Source organism: Schistosoma mansoni, assembly GCF_000237925.1.
Source record: "Schistosoma mansoni, WGS project CABG00000000 data, chromosome 1 unplaced supercontig 0034, strain Puerto Rico, whole genome shotgun sequence".
In the NCBI taxonomy this organism is placed as follows: Eukaryota; Metazoa; Platyhelminthes; class Trematoda; order Strigeidida; family Schistosomatidae; genus Schistosoma; species Schistosoma mansoni.
Genome location: NW_017385988.1, coordinates 1453892 through 1477280, shown reverse-complemented (window position 1 = coordinate 1477280; position 23389 = coordinate 1453892). Strand labels below are relative to the sequence as shown.

The 23389-nt window shown below is 37.7% G+C and overlaps 1 protein-coding gene across 1 annotated transcript; it reads left to right on the top strand.

The window, feature by feature from the left end:
- Positions 1–11362: 11362 nt before the first annotated feature.
- Smp_061650 (26S proteasome subunit S9, putative) lies at positions 11363–23389 on the top strand (the record flags this gene model as incomplete). Its single annotated transcript, XM_018791886.1, has 9 exons — positions 11363–11436; positions 11469–11566; positions 14289–14543; positions 14874–15068; positions 16638–16782; positions 19193–19316; positions 19939–20100; positions 21424–21475; positions 23194–23389. The coding sequence occupies 9 exons, from the start codon at positions 11363–11365 to the stop codon at positions 23334–23336; spliced, it is 1248 nt and encodes a 415-aa protein (XP_018644992.1). The 3' UTR covers positions 23337–23389.

The following is a 23389-nucleotide window of genomic DNA, read 5'->3' as shown; positions in this document are numbered from 1 at the left end:
TCCATCCTAAATTAATACCATCACCATCACCAGACCATAATTCATTACCAGAATTATTGAAACGATTTCTTTGAAGATAATTTATATTTGTGCGGTTTTGATCTTTTAAAAGTTGTTGTTTTATTATTGATAAATCAAGTGGAATATCTTCAGATTTAGGAAGATAATAATCTAATGAAAAATAGAAACCAATTATCTAGTGTAGTAATATCAGTAATATTAGTAATGTTAACATGAAAATAAATCAGTCAGTCAGTTAGTCAGCTACAATGTAGAACCAGGTTATTATTTATTTATTTATTTAAACACATAAATATTGGTACAAAAAGGCACCAGATAAATATGCGCCTTACAAATCTCATTTGATTTGTGTGAGGGCTGTGATACTGCCCAGGTGCCCGAACTGAAGCAGGTGGTTTTCTTAGGGGGCCACACCCCGAGCCTTTGACCTAAAGGCAGGTACATATATGCATTAGTCCAAGTTGCCATACCTCAAGTCGTTAGCATAACAAGATGAACACCGAATTCATAGAAGTAGTTAATTTAGTGGTGATAGTATATAAAAGATAGGTTGTGTATAAGGATATACGACCTGGTAAGGCCGAGAATGGGGAGAGTTTGCTCTCCTTCGAAAAATGCTCTCACATGGCCACGAGTATATAGCCTCTGCCAGAGAAGTCCTACTCACTGCCTTCTCGCATCACGGGTGTTGTTTACGAAATTGAGAGGACGAAAAGGGAATGTCCGGCGCTCTAACCGGGTTGGTGGACACGGAAAGTTCACCTAGGGGAGTTGGAAAACCCTGATTCCAAATCAATAATGCACATGGGCTGGCTCCGGTATCCTGATGGAACAAATGGCGTATGAATCAATCGTCAGTCACAGGCTACCATGGGACTGCATCTCCTCACAATGCTCCACTGCCTTGTGGATCAGACCTTCAGGTCAAAGACTCCGGGTGTGGCCTCCTAAGAAAACCACCTGCTTCATTTTGGACACCCGGGCAGTATCACAGCTCTCACACAAATCAAATGAGATTTGTGTGGCGCATATATATCTGGTACCCCCTTTGTACTAATATTTATGTGTTTAAATAAATAAATAGGAAGGAAGAAAGTTATGAAGCAATTTTAATCTCAAAGTTTAAGGGAAGACAGAAAGTGCATACACCTACACCATTGTGATCGATTCTGAGCCATGTCACCTAGAGCCTCCAACCATTGGTTACGATAGTCACGGACCTCAACCAAGTAGTCTGCATCTGCCAACATGGCTCAGACTAGAAGTTAGTGACTTCATGCTCTGATATCACCTTTTGGTTTGGCCGCCTCTAACTCTCTTCCAACTATCCCCAACACTAGCCAGCGTAGCACGTCGTGGTAATCGGTGTTCAGGCATACGTAACACATGGCCTTATTTCGATCTGTAACTTAAATCGATTAAGTGCCAAAATTAATTAATGATGATACAAGTCAGTTAGTTACTTGTGTTAGATCTTTTACGAGTAAGTATCAGTTAAATTTGTTACATCTTACGTTAGCAAAGTCAGCGAAGGAATTAATAGGCTGAAAAGCATAATGGTAGGAAATAATGTAGAAGACACAATAAAAATTGGAACGTGAAAAATACAGTCTAAAAGAGAAAAACAGAGATTGAAGAATGGGAAGATGGAAATTATATGAAACTAAACTTGAGTTTTAGAGGATGGAGAAGAAAATAACCGATTGAGACATTGTGACTAAATTTGTACCCTATTACTCAATGTATCTTTTAACGGCTGATCCAAGTGAGGAACGGAACGTATTGGGCGATTAAGATGCCAGTATAGCTCGACTAATAGTGTTTGAGAAAATAAACTTTCAAAAGGTTTATGTACTCCTTTAGTGGGGCCTTTCAGTAGGAGTACTCATAAGGTCAAGAAATACAGTTGCAATTAGGTGTCAGTAAGCCTACGTTACAAAACCTGACGAAGGGTGAGTATTTGATCTACACACTCATGTTTAGGTCTGGAAATAGTCTGATATTCATGACTTTGTTCTTTATAAGATACAGTCAGGCGTCGAATGATTACAAATCTCAATATTGTAGACATTATGCCAGTCAGACTGATTCTCCCGTGGTTATGAAAAGAGGATTCCTGTTTTTTTTTCATGACCTGAAACGACCAGTATTTATTAACAGATTGGCGAAACTACATTCACCTCACAAACTGTAGCTAATATCTCAACCAGTTAAACTCCTGGAAATGAGCCATGGTTCCTGAAGACCTCTAAAAATAATCCATCAAGGCGAGCTGTTCCACTAGTTCTAAATTAGACATAACCTTTTCAACTTCGATAAAAGGAAGCTGTATCAATGAGAAGTCGGATAAACTTAAAAATTTAACTTGAGCATACCAGTTTCAGTAGTATTCTTCCCTGCAGATTTCTCAATTTCCAATTGATATTTCATAACAGGATCATATCTCGCTGCTCCATTATGATTGCTTTTTTTAATTAAGCGTTTTCTCTCTTTGAATTCTTCTTGTCGTTCCGCCCAAAACTTATTCCATCGTATACGCCAGTCATAATATTGAAGACCACCTTGTCTAAATGATTCACCTAGACTGCAAACAATTTGATCAGCGCGCAAACAACAATATCTACGCCAAGCTAATATCATTTGATGTTGAAAAAACAGTCCGAACAAAGATATAAAAGTGTAGATTAATGTTCTTGAAGCGATCGATACACGTAGAGGTAATGTGATGGTTCTATTGAGAAGAAATATCGTCTGTGTAGATTGAAAATTACATGGAAGACAAGAACAAGAGAATTTGACAAATAATAGGGGAAGAAAACGATATGAAGATTAATTTAAAACAAACGGACAGTTTAAAACGTCATCAATTGGGCGGCGATGAAGTTAGATTTAAAAAAAACATAGATTGTGATAGGACTCAAACGCAAGCGGCTATCGGGGTACGATCTTAACGATCCACAGACTGAGACGATGATAAAACCAAGCTACCAATAAAAATTTAATTTTCCTCTGGGTGGAATAATCGGAAAAAATTTAAGCAAAAAGATCATTCTGTCAACAAGAACCAATCAACATCGAGGCGCACAGGACAAGGTGTGAATCGCATGTGGAGAAATTCAAACACTTCACTTCTACCCGAAGTTTGTGCTGATGATGTCGTTCAGAAGGACGATGAAAGCTCCACGACCAAACCATCCGGCTCACAGAACAAAACTCCATCAAAATCACCCACCTGAGCTATTTGTTCAAAGAATATTGAAAATCTTTCAATTTTTAATTGCTATTATAAGGGTAGATTTGATGGACTACTGGATATCAATAAAATAAATGTACATCCTTTCAGAAGTACATTTTCTCTATATTATGCTTTTTACACAATGGGACATATTGTAACAGATAATAAAGATGAAATCATCGATGACTGAATTAATTTCAAAAGTAATAATGGAGAGACAGGAAACTTAAGTCTCCTTCATGGTCAGGCGAAAATTTTGGATCTGCTATGTAGACAACACATATGTCATCATCAAAAAGGATCGACAGGAAAGTACTTACAATTTGATGGACAGGAATATTAGACAATATAAAATTCACATTGGAAACGGCAATATAGTAGTTTCGGATGTGTTCATCATCAAAACAATATGGAAAAACTTGAGACCTAAAATGATGAAATCCTCAATTACAAAAATAGTAACACAATGACTTATAAATTAAGCTTAGTGAAAACCCTGTTTGAAAGACAAAAGATGCCGTAATGTTGCGACAACATAGAGAAATAAGAAAGATCATGAGTCAATTGAAGCTAGACCACCATGGAAAACCTGGAATCACTGGACAGCCGTCTCGTCCTATTGTGGGACTTTCTCAGCAGTGCGCATCCACGATCCCGCCTCGCGAGATTCGAACCCAGGACTTACCAGTCTCGCGCCAGAGCACCTAACCGATAGACCACTGAGCCGGCATTCAACGGTGTTAGTGTCTAACTTCAACCAATCCATGATTTTGAGCAGCCGTTCACCTATTGTCTTCAGTGAGTTGATATCTTTACAAAAGACTTGGTTGAACTCCACTGGTCACTGCTTCCCACTAGAACTCAATGAAATATTTCTTGAAGTAAGTCACTAGTGAGGGATCGTGGATGCGCACTGCTGAGGAGTCCCACAATAGGACGAAACGGCCGTCTAGTGCTTCCAGGTTTTCCATGGTGGTCTAGCTTCAATTGACTCATGATTTCAACTATGAAAATACTAAATTCTCCACAAAACCCCTTCTAAACTAATATTAATCAAAAGACAATAAACTCACTTGGTATGATAAGTAAAGACTGCCAATGATTGAATTTGAAGTGAGCAGTGATTGACTACGAGCTGATAAAGGTAACTTTTGATCTGTTACTGTAACTCCTTGAAGTCGAACAATTTCACGCGCTATAAGGAATTTCAAAGCGGATTCAGGTAAATTCATAAGATCTAGACGGTCTTTGCCAATTTTCGAAAAAGGTCCATAAGGAAAGTATGGTCTAAGTAAAAATAATGATAATAATGATACATAACTGTTATGTCTCGATAAGAATTATGAATGGCAACTTTTGAGAACAACTTATGGACCAATATGATATGTATATTTTCTATTGTATAATTATTAACTAACCAAACTAGTCATATTCATGTCTCTCTCATTATGAGCTTTATTTTGACCTATGAACTATTATGTGACTTACTGTTCTTGAATTATACCCAGTCTATTAATTACTGTTCCCCTTATTCACAGCCACATTTGGCTGAATCTTGTACAAATGTTATTTTCTATTTTGTGGTACGATGTGGTCAGTTTGATTGGTATATAAACTCAGTATGTTTGAAATATAATGATTCATATTGCAGAGGCTGTCATTAGCGTTCTGGATTTAACTGGCTGGGCTAGGCAGAAAGCAGGACCGACAAGTACTCTAGACTGCTCGTACGGGTTTCGTGTGTAATTGGTCCAATCGATAATTCAATGCTCTCTAATTGGCGACATTATCACGTGATACATTAACAGGGCATCCAGACGGACACAAGTTATAGCAGTAACTGAAATAAAGCCTATTATTATCGTTATTATTATTATTGTTATAAAACTCAGCGTTGCAAAGTACAACACTATGAGAAGACTTGGGAAAAAGTCTAGGTTTAAAATCGGTCAATGGAAAGGTGTAAACAACCTTGAATTGTTGTTTAGTCTTCATTTGATTCACCGTAAAGAAATAAGTAGACCAATGGACTGAGATAGAGACTAGATGTTAAAGTTCACAACACATTGAATAGTTTTCACATTGATTTGCATGTATCTAAGCGACCGAGAGAACGATCTCATGTTATATCACATGGCCTCTCTCCCCAACCAAAAAGCTTGGAACTTCCTGTATAGCTTAGATTAACGGTTAGTTGAATTATTAGGCTGATGTCATGTATTAACCTGACCGTTAACAGTCAATTTACGACATAAACCTACTCTAACGGGTCAAGGTAGACAGGAATTGGACATATATATACCAATTGACATGGCCTACAGTCTTATCAACTGATTTACTTTGTATGCCCAACATTTAATTCATTTAGTCTATGATTTTATCATATACGGAAAACGTTTGGAAGGAGATACTAGATGATGAGTTATTTGTTTTCCTTTACTTTTAGTAGTTATGTTTTACACACGTCGAATGATCCAGAAAACGAACTGTTGTGCATTGTGTTTGCTTCAAACACCTTGTCTGAGCCATAAGTAGAGTAGACCGTCGAAAACCGGAAAAAAAAACGAACCTTTAGTCTCTGTATTGGAATTTCATTTGGCAATGAACACACCAATGTTGATGAGACTTCTTAGACAAGTAAAGTAAATGATTAACATCTACAACCACTTTGCTTTTTACTATAGTCAAGAGTATTAGCCACTATGTTTAGATACAAAATCTTAGCACAGTGGTCGAACGAAGGAACAACAATCTTACGTGGAGGCAGAAGTGGAAAAACCTCATGACAAGTAACAGATCGAATGGATAGTAGCATCAATGAGTATTTTTTTAAGATGTTTATGAAACCTAAGACGTTGTAGATGATGCGAATTAAATCGACTTTTAATTGGTTATGATGAAAGGATCTTTTCTAGTTTTTATAAAGTGAAATGATTAGTTAGGTGAAATCAAGTTCAATCCCTATATTTTAACTAATACCTCAACCAGTTTAGCTGGCAAATATAGATTAGGTTAATAAAAGCTATGTTGATCTCTTTTATGCTATTTACAACCAATAGGACGGCTATTAAAGTGTACAACCGATAGGTAATTAGAAAAGTGTAGAAAGGTTTATTTTGTTGTCTCAATTATCTACTCTGAGAATGAATCACTTTCCACTTTTGTTCACAATGGTAGTTAAGTGGTAAGGGCGCTCATTTTTCAACCAATCAGTAACTGGTCGTTGAGTTGTTAAGATACCTGAAAAGCAACATTAACATTTTTCACACGACATCTCCGTTAACTGCCAGTTTATTAGCCCAATCAAAAAGTTACCTATTATTGTTTGTTACAGTCATTCTCTGGTGTATATGCTTTATCTTTTCTTACAACTGCTTATGATTATTGCGATGTCTTAGTAGCCTAAAATAAAGGTTGGATTCATTTATGGTTGTTTTGACACCTTATTAGGTTTTTCTAATTCCCTGAAAATTTAGTCTTTGCTACTTTATGTAGTAAAAGAAAGATTACACAAGGCTGTTTCTGTAGAGGAACCTTCGTTATGCTTCATTGAAGGTCTAGCTAGTTTCTTCATTTATTGATAGTAGATATTTTTTTATTTCCAAACAGAAGTTAAAGAGACTTTCTAGTTGCGATTTTCTTATGTTTAGCAGGTTACAGAAATGCACATGGTCGAAGAAACTAGTCTACAACTACAAACTAGTCTAGAACGAAGCGCGCGCTATTTAAAAGGACAGTGGTATTGTTTCACGTTGAGTTTAATTCACTGTTTTGATCGTAAATTACGTATCAAAACTACCGTTTGCACTTTAATTGAATTTATTTCAGTTAACGTGACATTGTATTTGTGTGTTTTGATTCTGCTTTTGTGTATTTACTGCATCAAAGCATTCTTGGTCGACTGAGGCTTGTTTATTTGATAAGGTTGTGATTTATCTTACATATCTACCTTGCCTATCATTTTGTTTTATTCTAAGATGGTCGGCTCTGTACACAAGTGTGGACAGCCATATTGCTTATTCCCCGTGGAAGAAGGGATGCAATGTGACGATTGTAAGAAGTGGTTTCATAAAATGTGCACCCGCTTAAGCCCTGCTGCCTATAAAAGGTGCTCGAAACCAAATTCTCATTGGCTCTGTATGTTTTGTTGCTCAAGTAAGACATTACTCATTCAGGAAGCCATCAGCCTTCTAGCGTTAGCTAAAAAGGTCGAAGTAGGCCGTGCAGGCAACATAGATACTGATAATGAAGATTGTATCAGTGTCGTAAATGCTGCCATGGCAGGTACCAGACACCCAATTTCGCAACATGAAGCAAAAATTTGTACTCCGATACAACCAATGAAAGCCATGCCATTAAGTACTGAGGGACCAGTCGCTTTAGCAGCGACTGAGGACCCGGCTAGAACCACTATCGTCCAGAATAGTTCCAATCTGGATGCTGAGAATAGTGGCAAATGGATTACGCGGAAACGCAAAAGAGACGGAAAAACATCCAAAGAAAGCGCGCGTATAGTCGGTAAGTCATCGTTGGACTCACGTCCTGAGCATCAGGCAACTCCGCTCCAGTCCAAATGTAAGGAAATAATTAATACTGTTGTGGATGGAAATAGTCTAACTTCACCAAATGTTGTTGGGAGTAACTCGCTTGACCCACATGACACTGTCATAAAGAAAGCTAATAGCAAGAAGCCGGTAGCTAACCGGCAGGATCTGACATCACGGTCAAAGGCCGTGAACACGACGTTTAAGGCAGTTAAACAGGTGCCTAGTGTAATCATCTGGAACTTGGCAGAATCGAAAGACACTGATCCCGCTAAGAGACATGCCCACGACCTGCAGTTAGTGGGATCTCTCATCAGAAATATACTGCCAGAGGAGGTCCCAGGGGTACATATCTCGAAAGTCATCAGACTTGGTAAGTATGTTGGAGGCGAAACCCAACAGAGAAGGATCCTCAAATTAGTACTCGGTAATTTTGAGGGACGGGACGTATTACTAAATAACTCACGCAAAACTCGCGACTCAAACATTCGTATTCGACCTGACTGGCCACTTGAGGATCGGATCAAGTGGAAGAATGCCCTAACAGAGTTAAAAACTCGAAGGCTAAACGGTGAAGCGAACCTTACGATTAAGGGTTTTCGGGTAGTCAGGTCTTGGAAGCCAATGCTTCCGAGACCTGTGTGGGTAGAACGCATGTCTCCAAAAACACCCTAAATGTGTGTTATACGAATGCTCGTAGTCTTCGGAATAAGATGTCTGAACTAAGTTTGATGGTAGACGACTTAAATCCGGATATAATTGTTATCACCGAAACTTGGCTCACTGTAGATATAGACTGTTCTCCAGTCATTTCAGGCTACATCTGTGTCAGAAGTGATAGAGTTAGAAGTCGCAAGGGAGGAGGCATAATATTATATATTAGGGACCACTTCCGCATTAACTCGATCGTATCGGAGGCGCATGTAAGTGGTACGTGTGAGGTAGTATGTTGTACAATTAGGTCTAGAAACGGGTTAGTGACGATAGGAGGAATATATCGTAGTCCGTGTTGTCTCGCTGACGACTTTATCCTAAAACACGTCTGTTCTTGGAGTAAAGCAGAATGTTGTCTCATCGTTGGAGATTTCAATGCACCCCATATAAACTGGATAGAGCTCAGAGCTCCATGTGGGGGTTTCGATAGCGTCCTTCTGTCATCAATTATTCAATGTGCACTTGTACAATGTATCGTTAAGCCGATGCATATAGACTTGGAACATAATCCGTCATTGATAGACCTTGTCCTCACACACCACTGTGAAGATATCGTTGACATTCAACATCTTCCCCCACTGGTGAATAGTGACCATGTCGTACTTTCCTTTAAGTTCCGGATACATGGTATAGAATTTGCATCAGCTCCACCCCGTCCTAATATCTGGAGAGCTAATATTCCGGCAATCAGGGACTATGCTATCTCAATTGACTGGTCGGTCGATGCTGATGGATCGATTGATGATGCATGGAATAGGTTTAAGTCTACGTTCGAATCCGTAACTCAACCGTTTATCCCATGGTCAGCACGTAAGTTATCATATTGCCCTCCATGGATTAATAAGGAAACCCGGAAGCTGTTGAAGCGTAGGAAACACTTCTGGGACTTATTCTTGTCAACAGGTCAGGCATCATTTAAGTGCGAATATAAAAAAATCCGGAATATATGTAAAAAGACCATAGCTAAATCCCGCACGGCTTACGAACGACAGTTGGCATACGATAGCCGTACCTGTCCGAAGCGACTGTTTTCGTACGTTAAAAGGCGGACGAAACGTAGTGATGGTATCCCCTCATTACTGTTAAGCGAAAATTCAGCTTTATTGGCTGAATCTGATCTGGCGAAAGCGGAGTTATTTGCTAACTATTTCAGTGAAGTCTACTCTACGTGTAGTGTTACAACTACTTGTCCCGTTGACAATGAGATACCAGCCATAGGACCTTTACACGTGACAGAGGATATAGTTCTTCCTTTGATAACTAACCTAAAACCTTGTAAGATACCGGGCCCCGATGGGTTACACCCACGTTTGCTGTCGTCGCTTGCGGACATTATCTCAAGACCGCTCACGATGCTCTTCAACATGTCCCTTTCACAGGCTCAACTACCTAGAGACTGGAAAGACGCCATAGTTAGTCCTATATTTAAGGATGGTCAGAGACGGATAGTATCTAACTACCGGCCTGTTAGCCTGACCAGTATAGTAGTTAAGTTACTTGAAAAATTAATTCGGGCTAAGCTACTGAGCCACATTGATTCGTACAATCTGTTAACTCCCGAGCAACATGGGTTTCGTAACAAGCATTCATGCTTGACTAACTTACTCATTGCGAGAGAGGATTGGACAGCTGCACTAGACAACGGCCAGTCTGTCGACGTGATATTTATAGATTTTAGCAAAGCGTTTGATAAGGTTTCACACTTAGGTCTTATGCAAAAGCTCTCGAGCTTTGGTATAACAGGTGCTATACAGGAATGGATAGGAAGCTTCTTATGTGACCGCAGACAGAGAGTGAGAGTCAATGGAACTCTATCCGAATGGAAACCGGTCAAAAGTGGTGTACCCCAAGGCACCATCTTGGGCCCTTTACTTTTCCTTCTGTATATTAATGAACTACCTTTATTACTTAAGTCGTCGACGTTATTGTTTGCGGATGATGTTAAAATCTGGAGAACAATAAGAAATGAGACTGATCGTTGTTATCTACAAGCAGATTTAGACGAATTAGTTAGGTGGGCTCATGATTGGGGCCTGGAAGTTAATTCTAGGAAGAGCGTGTTCATGTACATCGGGCACGATATTAGTTACCACTATACCATTAATGGTACATCTCTTCCACGCGTTCATGCGCATAAAGACTTAGGAGTAATTATAAGTCACGACTTAAAAACTACAACGCACTGCAGTGCGGTTGCTTCCAAAGGCTATCGCGCGCTATGGTCGCTTCGCAGAGCATTTAAATGCTTTGACGAGGATATTTTTCGAATTTTATATCCCACCTATGTAAGGCCACACTTAGAATACTGTATCCAAGCAGCTAGCCCTTGTCTGATAAAGGATACTAAATCGCTTGAGCGTGTCCAGCGTGTAGGGACAAAATTAGTAAAGGGTCTTTCCAAACTCCCTTACGATGAGCGTTTAAAACGTCTAAATCTTTTCCCCTTATCTTATCGTAGGACGCGAGGTGACCTTATACTGGCATTTCGTATCTTTAATTATGATCTGGGTGTTAATATGTCTTACCTTTTTGCTCCCTCCAGCACTAATAATCTCCGGGGTCATAGCAAGAAGGTTCTGAAACCGCGATCTAATAAATTAAAGGTGGGGTCCCGTTTTTCTCATCGAGTGGTCAATGACTGGAACGCTTTACCAGAACAAGTGGTATCAGCACCATCAGTGAACATTTTCAAAAAGAAGCTGGACCTTCACTGGAAGGAAATCTGTCAGGATTAACACAGGTTCATCAACCTACTATCCTTATTACTGAAGACTGAAGACTGAAGGTTGAATCGCTGAAGGCCTTGCGGGTTTTCGAAATAACGTCTTAGTAAGTGTTCGTCCCGGCAATGTTAACTGAGTCGCAGAACTCTCATCCTAAAGAAGCAGAAAATAAATTGATTGAAAAATATCAAAGCATAGGTATTTAATAATTGCCGGACTTATTTTTTCAGTCAGAAATGATGTCGAACCTGACGAAGCTTCTATCAAAGCTAAGGAACAAGCTATACTAGAACTTGGAAATTTACTCGCTGAAAAGAAAGATGCAAAAGGTTAGTCAGTCATTCCAGATTTATTCTGGACACTTTGCGTTTCGTTCTTTTTACCCTAAGTGATATGTTATGCATAGTTTGCTGTTATCAGGGCTGACGTAGATTTCATGTTTAAGGATGCATCATGATATTTTGGTGTGTGTGTGTGTGTGTGTAGACCATCAACGTTGATGATCTATGTCGAATGATTGGAGGCCTACTCGAGTTAGACGGAAACGGTGTAACGAACGAGCTAACTTTGAAGTCACACCTCTTGGTCAGCATCTAACGTGGATTACCCCATTCGACGTACTAAAGTATTATGTCTGCTTTGAAGTCTGTATAACACAAGGAGCGCGATTACGTAAATATATCAGCAGTAATGAGTAAGAAGATTTAAATGAGACCACCACCGCATGAGATATTCCATGGAGTGTGATTAACTGATACGCGTTTTGTTGTCCTTGACTTTAACAGGGATCGATGATCTGTTCGATATTCAGTGACCCGGATAATTTGGCTAGGGCTTAGTGACATTTCACTGCCCCTATATGTGTACGGTGACTTGTTACCCGTGCGAAATGCACTGCTCAGCGCCAATTGATTGTCTATCTGGATGTATAGGCAGTTCTATGAGAAATCCATTGCTGTACAGAGTTGTGATTTAAGTTGTCAATAATATAAAACGTAAACCAAGACAATATGATTAGAAGCGACCTAACAGTAGTGATTTCAGGCAAATGCTTTGTATTCTACCCGATACTTGTTGCCGGTTTGCTATCGTAAGTCATGAGGAGAATTACAACGGTAACCAGCGGTAGCCCCTTCAATTTCAAACCAATTTTTTACTTCCTAAACATACTTTTCTAACAGCTTTATTAACTGGAGATTATCCAAACAAAAATAAAGCTTAGTTGTGCAGGTGAATTCCGAGCAATATCGAAAATATGCTCGATATATCCATTTCGTACCTGGAGATTGTGCCTCTACTTTTAAGACGTAAATTTTAGTATACATGGTTTTATTGACAACCATTCTGGCTTAAAAGCCCTAATCGTAAAGAACGTCAGTTAATCGGATTTGTTTTATGTTCATATTTCAGACACCCGAAAAGGTCCTGTAAAATAAAATATCACTAGTAAAAGAGGGAAGGTAGTGCAATCAGTAAACAAACGAACAAAATTAGTGTGTGGTGAGTGGTACAGTTAATATGCAACTATACCCAAGGGAAACCATTCACTTACAAGATTGTCACTGGTTCGTATTCAGAGCAATATTTATTAGTCTCAAGATCAAATGTACTCTGAATGTGCAGATTAAAGTATACTCCTCAATTCCAATGAATTTTACGCAAATAGACATTAACTTGTAATACAATTTGGTTGCAAGTATTATTTTAGGGGTATCTCGAAAGCATCGTTCATGTGTTGACACCACAGAGTTACCCCCAAATACCCTGGTATGGCTGAGAGTAGGGAGAGTAAACTCCCCCTCTCGAAATGCGATCACATGACCACGTGCATATAACCACTGCCAGGGAAGTCCTACTCACTGACTTTTCGCGGCAGGGGCGTTGTTTACGAAATTGAGAGGACGAGAAGCGAATGTCCGGCGCTTTAACCGGGTTGGTGGATATGGAGGATCCATCTAGGGGAGTTGGAAAACCCTGATTCCATACCAATGGTGCACATTGGCTCCAGAATCCTGAGGGAACAAATGGCGTATGAATTTATTGTTAGTCACTGGCTACCATGGAACTGCATCTCCTAATGTTGCTTCATTGCCTTGTGGATCAAACCTTTGGGTCAGGCTCTGGGTGTGCCCCCCTAAGAAAACCACCTACTTCAGCCTGGGCACCCTGGCAGTATCACAGCCCACACGCAAAGCATGTTTCTTGTGTAGCGCATATGTATTCGGTGCCCCTTTGTACCAATATTTATGTGTTCAAATAAATAATAAAACTGCTGCTATTAAAGATGAAAGATGAGAAATCTACGTATAGGACTAGGAACCTTCAACAGAAGTAGTTTATGCATATCACACCCCCTACTTTGACACACAAGATTGGCTGGCGTAGTAAGTAGAAAGAGGCTAAATATCGCTGAAGTAGAACGTGATATCATCACATAGAGTCACTGGTTCGTGTATATTTGATCTGTACCAGTCTTTACGAAACGACCACTACCGTTAATGTGGTTCTCAAACATCTTTAAGGGCACCGATTTGTCTACTCTTTGTCTTTCAACTCTTTGACATAATGATAATGTATCATCCCTACAAAGTACGATTTACGGCTTTGTTTTTGCAAAAGAGGGCTCCTAAATCATATAGCTCCTGTAAGACTTGGTCGTTTTTCATAATGACATAAGCCGACCTCATTTTTCGGGGAAGTAAGTTAACTTACACTAAAACAGCCTTATGTAGTGTTATCTATGTAGTATTCAAAGTTTTAGCATAACCTTATCATGATTTAGAAGCAGTTGTTAGCGTTACATTGTTTGATCGAATGTTGGCTTAGAATTATTCTTCCCACATTGTCTTGGTAAGTTCCAGCTAAGCGAGAGAGTAGTACAACTACTACTATTACCCTTCCATGTTTACAAATTACGCATGTTGTATTTAGTCGTTATTATTTGGCATCTTAATTCATCAGTTCCGGGGATTAGATTGCTAGATATATCTCATATTGCAGCTTCTATCACTCTGCTTTAAATGTGTTTCACTTTATTTCTTGATGTTACAGGATTGGGAGATCTCATTTTAGTAACTCGACCGTTTCTCAAGCTGATCAGCAAAGCAAAAGCCGGTCGTCTTGTCAGAACTCTGGTTGATTTGTTTTTGGATCTTGAAGGAGGAACTGGTCGGGAGGTTGATCTCTGTCTTGAATGCGTTGAATGGGCCAATCAGGAAAAACGTATTTTTCTTCGTCAGGCATTAGAAGCTCGTCTCATGGGTCTTTATTATGATAATGGAAGTTATGAAGAAGCATTGAAATTAGGTAAGTTGCAAAATTTCTTTCCATTAACACTGTCTTTAACTTATTGTAATTTTACCGCCCGGTAGTATCACTAGCTCTCACACAAAGCCGGGTACATAAATCTGTACTCGGTAATTGAGTTATAGCGTAGTAACCCAATCACCCGTTTATCAATCAGGTGATAAGTTTAGATGTGACTCCGTCTTTAATTCTATACAGCAATGTATGTCTGACACATGGTTTATTTGTGTCCATGCGAAAAATAAACCAATTTCTGAAGAATAGAAATATATATGTCTTGTACGTTAAATATTTTAGTTTACAAACACTACATTTTCCATTTTGCATTAGGTTCAAATTTATTGCGTGAACTTAAAAAGCTGGATGATAAAGCTCTTTTGGTTGAGGTTCAACTCATGGAGAGTCGAGTTTATTATAGATTAGGTAATCTTCAACGGGCCCGTGCTGCGCTTACATCTGCTAGAACTACAGCAAATGGTATATATTGCCCACCACGTTTACAGGCCAACCTTGATCTACTTTCCGGTAAGTGGTTTTACATGTTGTTTCTTGGGTAAAGTACCTTTTTAAATATTTGGGAAGCGTTTCAAAATAAACAATCTCAATATTCTTTAATACTCATAAATAGCTCATGGTCTTCCGAAACTTTTTTCCTTCGTAGTTTAAACTTGAATTTACAAAGTGCCATTTACTGTGTCTATACAGCGGTTATAATAAAATCAACGTTTACAACTATGGAGATTTATTAGCTGCTTGAGACAAGAAATGTGGCAAAACTAACCCCTTTTATTAAATGGTTCCTCTCTACATGCGATTATTTCGTTTAATCTCTTCGATTTCAAAGTATCTATCAGTACTTGCTATTCTGTCATTTCCTTTACAATAAGCTTACTTTACCGGTACGGTTTGAACTCATAGTGTTGCTTTTTCCTAAAAGTTGTATAACAAAGGACAGATGTCTAAGGTAACTATAAGCAATAACTGTTGTAACGTTGAAATTCTTAACATGTTCAGTTTACTGTCCTTTTTTGTCTAATGCCAACAAAGCTTTTTCCCAGCCATTAGAAACACTATATTTATGGCTGCACTCATAATAATGTAGTGTCGTGAGTAAAAAATATCGTCTATCCTAAGAAAACTTGAGTAGATCAACCTCCTTTATTGATTGTGATTTAGTGGATGATGCACGGCTTTAGGGCTAAGAGTAAATCAACAGAATTTTAATCGGCAAGTGGAATACAATGAGACTATGTGACCGAGTGATGGCTGCTCACATGACCATATTATTGGTACAGTCCCCCGGGTGAACTGATAGCAAAGACCGCTGGCCAGAAGAATAGGTTTTTTGTTCCACCAAGTAACATGGTTACATATGAATTATCAACAAAAAACATAATTAGGTGTTATAAATGAATAGAGGGTACCAGTTTTGTAGGTCATTCACTCTTCGATGAATTAAAACCTGACTATTGTGTCGAATTCTTGCAAACCTCTCACTTGTAGTTCCCGGTGTTTCGTTACTGAGCAGATACGTAAAATGTGCTCAAACACTTTCACTGAACTGTGCCATAATACAGTAATATATATATATATATATATATATATATATATATATATTCATCTTCGCCTTTTCTTAGTTTCCGTAAACTGTTGAAAACAACATAGAATTGATACACTGGACCTTATATTACTGCTTCATATAACGGTAAAGTGCTGTTAATCGCAGTTCGTGAAAAGTTACACATCAGTGGGATCTATTCTTCTGGTCACACAGTTTTTCTAGTTTGCTGTTGATCACCACCTGGATCTAATTGCACTGTACGTTTTAACGAATTATACAAGAACTCAGCATACAAAAGAGCCCAGTGTACTGGAACGTAAATTTATCAGTGTTAAATTTACTAACAGTAAATTCCAAGTTCTCCAAAATGCCCAACGGCAATTAAAAATTGATTCAAGAAATTTCTTTACAGTTTATAAAAAAGATTTATATGCAAACTGGATATGTTCAAATAGTCCCGACTACATGACATTCTGTCTATAATTCATTGGTGTGTATAAGCTATACAGATTTAATTTTACTTTCAACTGTAGGAATTCTACACGCTGCTGATGAACGTGATTTCAAAACTGCATTTTCTTACTTTTATGAAGCATTCGAAGGCTTTGACTCAATTAGTTCCAAACGAGCTGTTGATGCTCTTAAATACATGTTACTGTCAAAAATTATGTTAAATAGGTTTGTCATATTTTCTGTTATTCTTTAAAATTATTTTTACATTTTTTCTTAATGAATTTTGTCTTCCCGTTGTTGATGTTTGGGACTGCAGTTGGCATATATGCCCCCCGATGTTGTCACCTCATTACAAGTTTTTATTAAGGTTGAAAAATAGCTAGGAGTGGAATTCAGGATGCTCTTTTTGCCCCATTTAGGACTTGTCATCTTTATGTACTTGCATCCTAGTGTTGATACCCATACTGAGACCCGAACCCAGTACAGTTATTTTTTGACCATACAATAACATAAAAGAAGGGAAATAAATTCTAGTCACTCATAAGTAATATGTTTATAACGAACAAGTTTCGCAAGAAAATCCAACTTTAAAAAAATATTGGTACATTAGTTTAGGAAATATGTGTAGATTGTAGAGTTTTAAAAGTTTAAATAACGAAATGATCTTAGCTAGACCACCATTGGAAACCTGGAAGCACTGGACAAGCACTTGGTCCTATTATGGGACTCCTTAGCAATGGGCACCCACGACTCCACACGTAGGTATTGAACCCAGGACCTTCAATTTCACGCGTGATCGCTTGACCTCTAGACCACTGAACTGGGATCCAACGGTGTTCAAATCACATTCTCTAAGTTCAGATCGTCCTACCACCATTTATAAAACTATTATCTCGACCCTTTTTTGGTTGTTTCTATTTTGTCAATCTCTTATCTGGGTATTTATGGGAGACGTAGCAACTTGGATCGATGCACATTCATGATAAGTCATACCTCGTCTGTTAGCCGACTTATCGATGTATTTTCAAGTACAAAGTTAGCAGTAATCATGACCACAGATATTCTCATAATCTCTTGTTATAATATCAGGTTTTTTGAAAAATTGTGCATAACTATTTTTCGGAAGGCAATGCTAAGGTCAGACGCAGAGGAAATAGGTAGATATGGTCAATTGATTGATGAAGTCGTGAGTCCTCATCAACTGAGGTGGTCATAATATCTATTACGTATTTCTGGTGTCGATTTTATGAAAGTTAGAGGTGGATAAACCAAAACACGACATCAGTGAGTGAAAACATGAACTGTTGCACTGAACATTGGTGGTAGACACTGGCTGCGAGATTGAGGTCCTCGCGATTTTCGTGGTTAGTGGTTGGAACGTTGAATGAAATAATTAAAAAATTAATTGTAATGGCGCAGATACATTTACCGTAACCAATGGGTGAAGACTCTGTGTGATGTGGCTCAGAATCGATCACAATGGCGTAGGTCTCTACACTCTTTGTCTTCCCTTAAAATATGGGATTAAAATTGCTTCATATCTTTCTTCATGTACTATATCCTTATATACAGCCTTTCTTTTATATATTGCCACCATTAAATTAACTACTATGAATTCGGTGTTCATCTTGTTGTGTTAATGAGGTATGGCAACTTTGACTGATGCATATATGTGCCTGGTTCTACGTTGTAGTTGACTGACCGACTGTCTTTCTTTAGATTTTCAGTTTTTAAATTGTATTGTCATTTGACAACGTAAATTCATTCTTTTTAAATTACACTTTCTATGTTTAGTCCTTTCTATCACTTTTATGACATTTCTCCTGATAATTTCATCGCACTGTATCAATATTAAATGTCAACTTGAATCGATGTACATATTTACCAGATTTTAGGTTACTTACGAATGACTGAAATGTGCAGTCGGTTATTAAATTATATTAATAATAAGTAATATTAATTTTATCTCTTTTGCAGAATGTTGTTTCACAAAATAATTTGTGCTTTCAGTCTTTACGCTTGTATGTGTTGGGGATGTTGAATCCCCAGAACTTACTTGGTAAATGGCCTAATTTCGTAATTGTATTTTGAAAATTTGAATTTCTTTGTTTTCGCGCCAAAAGCGCTCTTTTCACCTTCGAGTCGAATTTCCCACTTGTAAAATATCTTAAACGCTATTGGTCCGTTGTATCTTTGAGTGTGATATTTTGTAATGATGCCCAAGGACAATTTATCGCTGTATATATACGTTTGAGTTTTTCCCCTTACGATTGCTTGTACTTCGGCTGCTTACGGAATATATTTTCCTCTACTTCGCCTTGGACTTCTTCCTCTAGTTAGCGGGGCCTGGGACAACGGATTAGATTAGCCTATCGTGTCACTGTGTCATTGACCTTCGTTCGTTTACCGAGAAATCGAATCAGTATCAAGCATATCATTTGGCGACGGGGATGGGATGGGATTCGAACCCACGCGGAGAAACCCCAATGGATTAGCAAGCATATCAGTATATGCGGTACAAAAGTTCTGAGTACAAACTATTTTCAAACCATTTGCAGAGTTTATTAATAAGTGGAATGTTTTTTCTCTCGCTAATTTGGTTATTGATTACTCAATTGTTTTTAAATTTTTTCAGTGCTGATGAAATCCCTGGTATTCTTACAAGTAAATTAGCTCTAAAATATACAAGCCGTGATATTGATGCTATGCGAGAAGTTGGGATTGCTGCTAAAGAACGATCATTGGGTGATTTTCTGCTGGTAATATTTCAAACTTATTTGTTTTACTTTACTAAACTGAATGTTTTATTAAATATTATCTCTTCCCTCTCATGTCACTGAGTTTATCTGTAGTACATATCTATATATAGGGTTTGTAGAGATTATTTAGTCTCTTAGTTTACAGTATCACTAAGGGCCAGGAAGCACCAGACAGTTGTTTTGTCTTAAGATAAGATTCTTCGATAGTGCGCGAGTTGGCTTAAGTTAGAAATGTTAACCATTAGTTGCTGAATTTGTGGTCCAAAGGTTAAGCTCTCACTGAGAGTCCTGAAGATCATAGGTTTGACCTCGGGTGGGGTCATGGATGCGCACTGTTGAGTTGTCTCATAACAGGGATGGAACATCTGTTCAAAGCTTCTCAGTTTTCGATGGTTACCTAGTTATTCGTTTTCTTACAGAAGAATGTTAACGACTTGTAATTTTTTCAAAAACTATCCCGATATGTTTTCCCTTAACCAGTCATCTAGTGTCACTGACCATACGAAGAAAGCTGGACATCTATACATCTGTGTTTGTTTATAAAATCATTCACTTGTAACGTTTTCGATACCATGTAGAATATTAATCCTTGGTGTATTTTTAATGTGCATACTTATTTTAGCTTCAAGAGAAGTACAAAACTGAATTATCTGGAGATCCAGTAATTAGTAGACATCTTCATTCATTCTATGATACATTATTTGGTCAAAATCTTCTCAAACTTATTGAACCATATTCTCGTGTTCAAATTGATCATATTGCGAAACTTATCAATATTCCTTTGGTAAGAATAATCAGTTATTGTCATTAGCTTTAAATCCATCCTACAAGAATGTTATTTGTAAACTTATATAGTTCGACAAGTTATAATTTTATGATACCATGACAAAAAATCAGTTACAGTTACTCACAGTTGTATCCATTCTTTATCTTATTCCTAATTCTTGAGTTGAGTGTTATTTCTAACTTGAGGTTTGACAATTCAGTTAGGTTCTGACTCGTGCCAGATCCTACGTTGATGATAACTATCCAGCTATACAATAGATCATATTTCTGTAGAGTTGTTTCTATAACTTATCTGACAGTGTTCGAAACACAGTGTATAGCAATATACATATACTTATTTACCAGGTACTTGGGTCTAAGCCATACATTAAATGTGGGGGCTAGTCATACTACGCGGTTTCCCAACGCAAATCGAAAGTGACTTATTGACAAATTGTTTGTGCTTTGAGGTCATCCTAGTAACCTATTTATTCATGAATCTTTATGCACTAATCGGAATCCGGATCGGGAATAAATCGAGTGATGTCCCAGTTGACTCATCTTCTCTTTCTTACTTGTCAACCAATCAGATGATAGAATGGTTTTCATCTGTCTGCCCAAGGTCGTTAGTCTCAATTTGGACTGATACATTTCTAGCCTCAAAGCTAAACCGATTAGTCTGTCGTGTTGAGATCTTAAATCGAGACAAGTTCTCTGCTGTATATTATTGGGTAGAAGGATCAAGGGTGTAACAGAAATGGCGACGGAGATTTCTTTACTATTTTGATTGCTCCAAAACAAAATTTCTATATCTTTGGACGACCTTAAAACTATTCTGCTAATTCAGCAAGCTCAGAGTGATGCAAATCAAATGAAGCTTTTGGATGCACTGACACAGAAGCTCTTATTTCATCCAACTTCAACCTCTCAATCAGATAAATATGAAAGCATCGCAAATTCCATTGGTAAATTCAATTATGATCCTGAATCTGGTATCATATTTCATATCCTTGTATACAATCTTTCTTTTATATATTACAACCACTAAATTAACTACTTCTATGAATCCGGTGTTGATCTTGTTGTGCTAACGAGGTATGGCAACTTGGACCGATGCATATATGTGCTTGGTCCTACGTTGTAGCTAACTGACTGACTGATTTGATACTTATTCTTGAGCCTAATAATCAAGTGATGAAAGTCCAGTTTTGTAAAAAAAAACCCATCAAATGTACCACTTAAATTGTTTTTATGATCTATGAAGGTTCTAATTGTTTGTTTTTATGAGAGTCTTATTTTCTTAGTAAGCATTTCATTTGTTTTGAATTATCTTAATTTTCAGGAAACTGTAGAAAAGAAACTTTCACAAATGATTTTGGACAATGAACACAATGGTAAGTTTTTAAAATGTTGATAAATTTTGTTGAGATATATATTTTTTCATCTATAATAAAGTTTATACCCGATGGTTAAACTGGACTATTAACTTAAGATCATTCGTTCAATTTGTAATGATTTGGATTATCTTGTTGTTGGTATTTTTTGACTGAAATTCTATCAGCCTTGATTGGTTTATGGGTGTCCTGTGCGGACTGCGTCGATGCAACCATTATAACACATGTTGATATAGACTAGGTTGGATGTGGCTAGCACTGGAATTCATGACACGCGTTTCGTCCTATTTGGAATTCGTCAGCTGAATGTACCTGGATCTTAGAGTTAATTTTCTTTCTGGGACTTCAATCCGGTACCGTTTTCTTCAAAAACCATCGCGTTATAAGCTTAGCTACTGAGTACAAAACGCGCGTCTTGGATTCCACTGCTATCTACATCCCATCTAGTCTATACCAACTTGTGTCATAATCGCTGTATTGACACAGTCCTCACAAGATGCCCATATGCCATCCAAGACTGATCAAATTTCATCCGAAAAGATCGGGAACGGAATAACTCAAAATGTTACAAATTGAATTAAATCTCATATCTGTTGCACAAATGAGTAGCGTGTGAAGCTAACGGTACTCGGTTCGAGTCTCGGAGTAAGCATCAGCTTGAGGATACAAGTACATCCGGCTGACGAGTCCCAAATAGGATAAAACTAACGTCTTAGATTCCATTGAAAGCCACATTCCATCTGGTTTATATCAACCTATGATTACTAGGTTCTTGCAGTTGATTGATTTTTGGTTCCACTTGAGTTTTTATTAGTGAAGTACTTCTATTGAGATGTGAGACAATTCGTATGGCTATCGTTAGTATCATGAAAGTTAACAGTAATTTGATAATATTAAATAGTAACATTTATTTGTAATACGAAAATAGCTCCAAAAAGATGAAGTAATAATATTATTAAGAAATAAGGGAGGGATGACTAATGTAGCCAGCAGATAAATGAATAAGAATAGTATATAATGAGAGATACATTTCAGTTGAAAATACAATACACTGGTTTCTATTCTATAATCGATTCTGATAGCATCTTAAGTCATTAAGTTGCACTATCTCTAGGACCTCAACCCGGGAGTCGTCATGAACTGATATATTTCAGTTCTATACATCTATTTTTCGTACCAAGGCATTAAATCGTAGACGGACCACGTCTTCGCTTTTTCAACCCAACAGAAGCATCAGTAACTAATGAGCGATGTAAAAGCCTCTGAAATAACATTCGCAAATCATAACCAAGTCATCGCATTTGGTGCTTCAAAATGGTGACACCAATTTAATATATCCGTTATCCAAGCAGCTACTTGTGTGGAAAAACCAAGAGTGCGTAGGAAGCTTTTGCTTACTAATTGCATCGAAACATATGGACAACTCATTCATAAATATGTATTTATCCCCTGGAGAAACTAAACGAGATTTTTAACCAACAGAATATGTTTGTCTTTCTCGGAAGCCCAATCCCATGGCATGTACTCGTCAGCGTCTTCCACTTATCATTTGACCTTAAACCTATGTGTTTGATTGACTTAGTATGTTACTTCTCTTTCCCGTGAAATAAATCTAGTTCATTTTGGATTCAGCTCAAGGGATTGATGTAGGAAGAGAGGGTACATAAAGTTTAGCATGGATTCATCATTTATTTAACTTCTCTTCTTTTTTATCATAGGAATTCTGGATCAAGGTTCTGGCGTTCTAGTACTCAGAGAACCAGAATGTGATGGTAAAGACTATCCTTTAGCACTATCTGCAATCCAATCTCTTGGAGGTATTGTTGATATGTTATTCCAAAAGACCACGAAATTAAAATAACATTTTGGATTTCCTACCTAATGATTTTTTCTAAAATATAGTTCATTCACTTG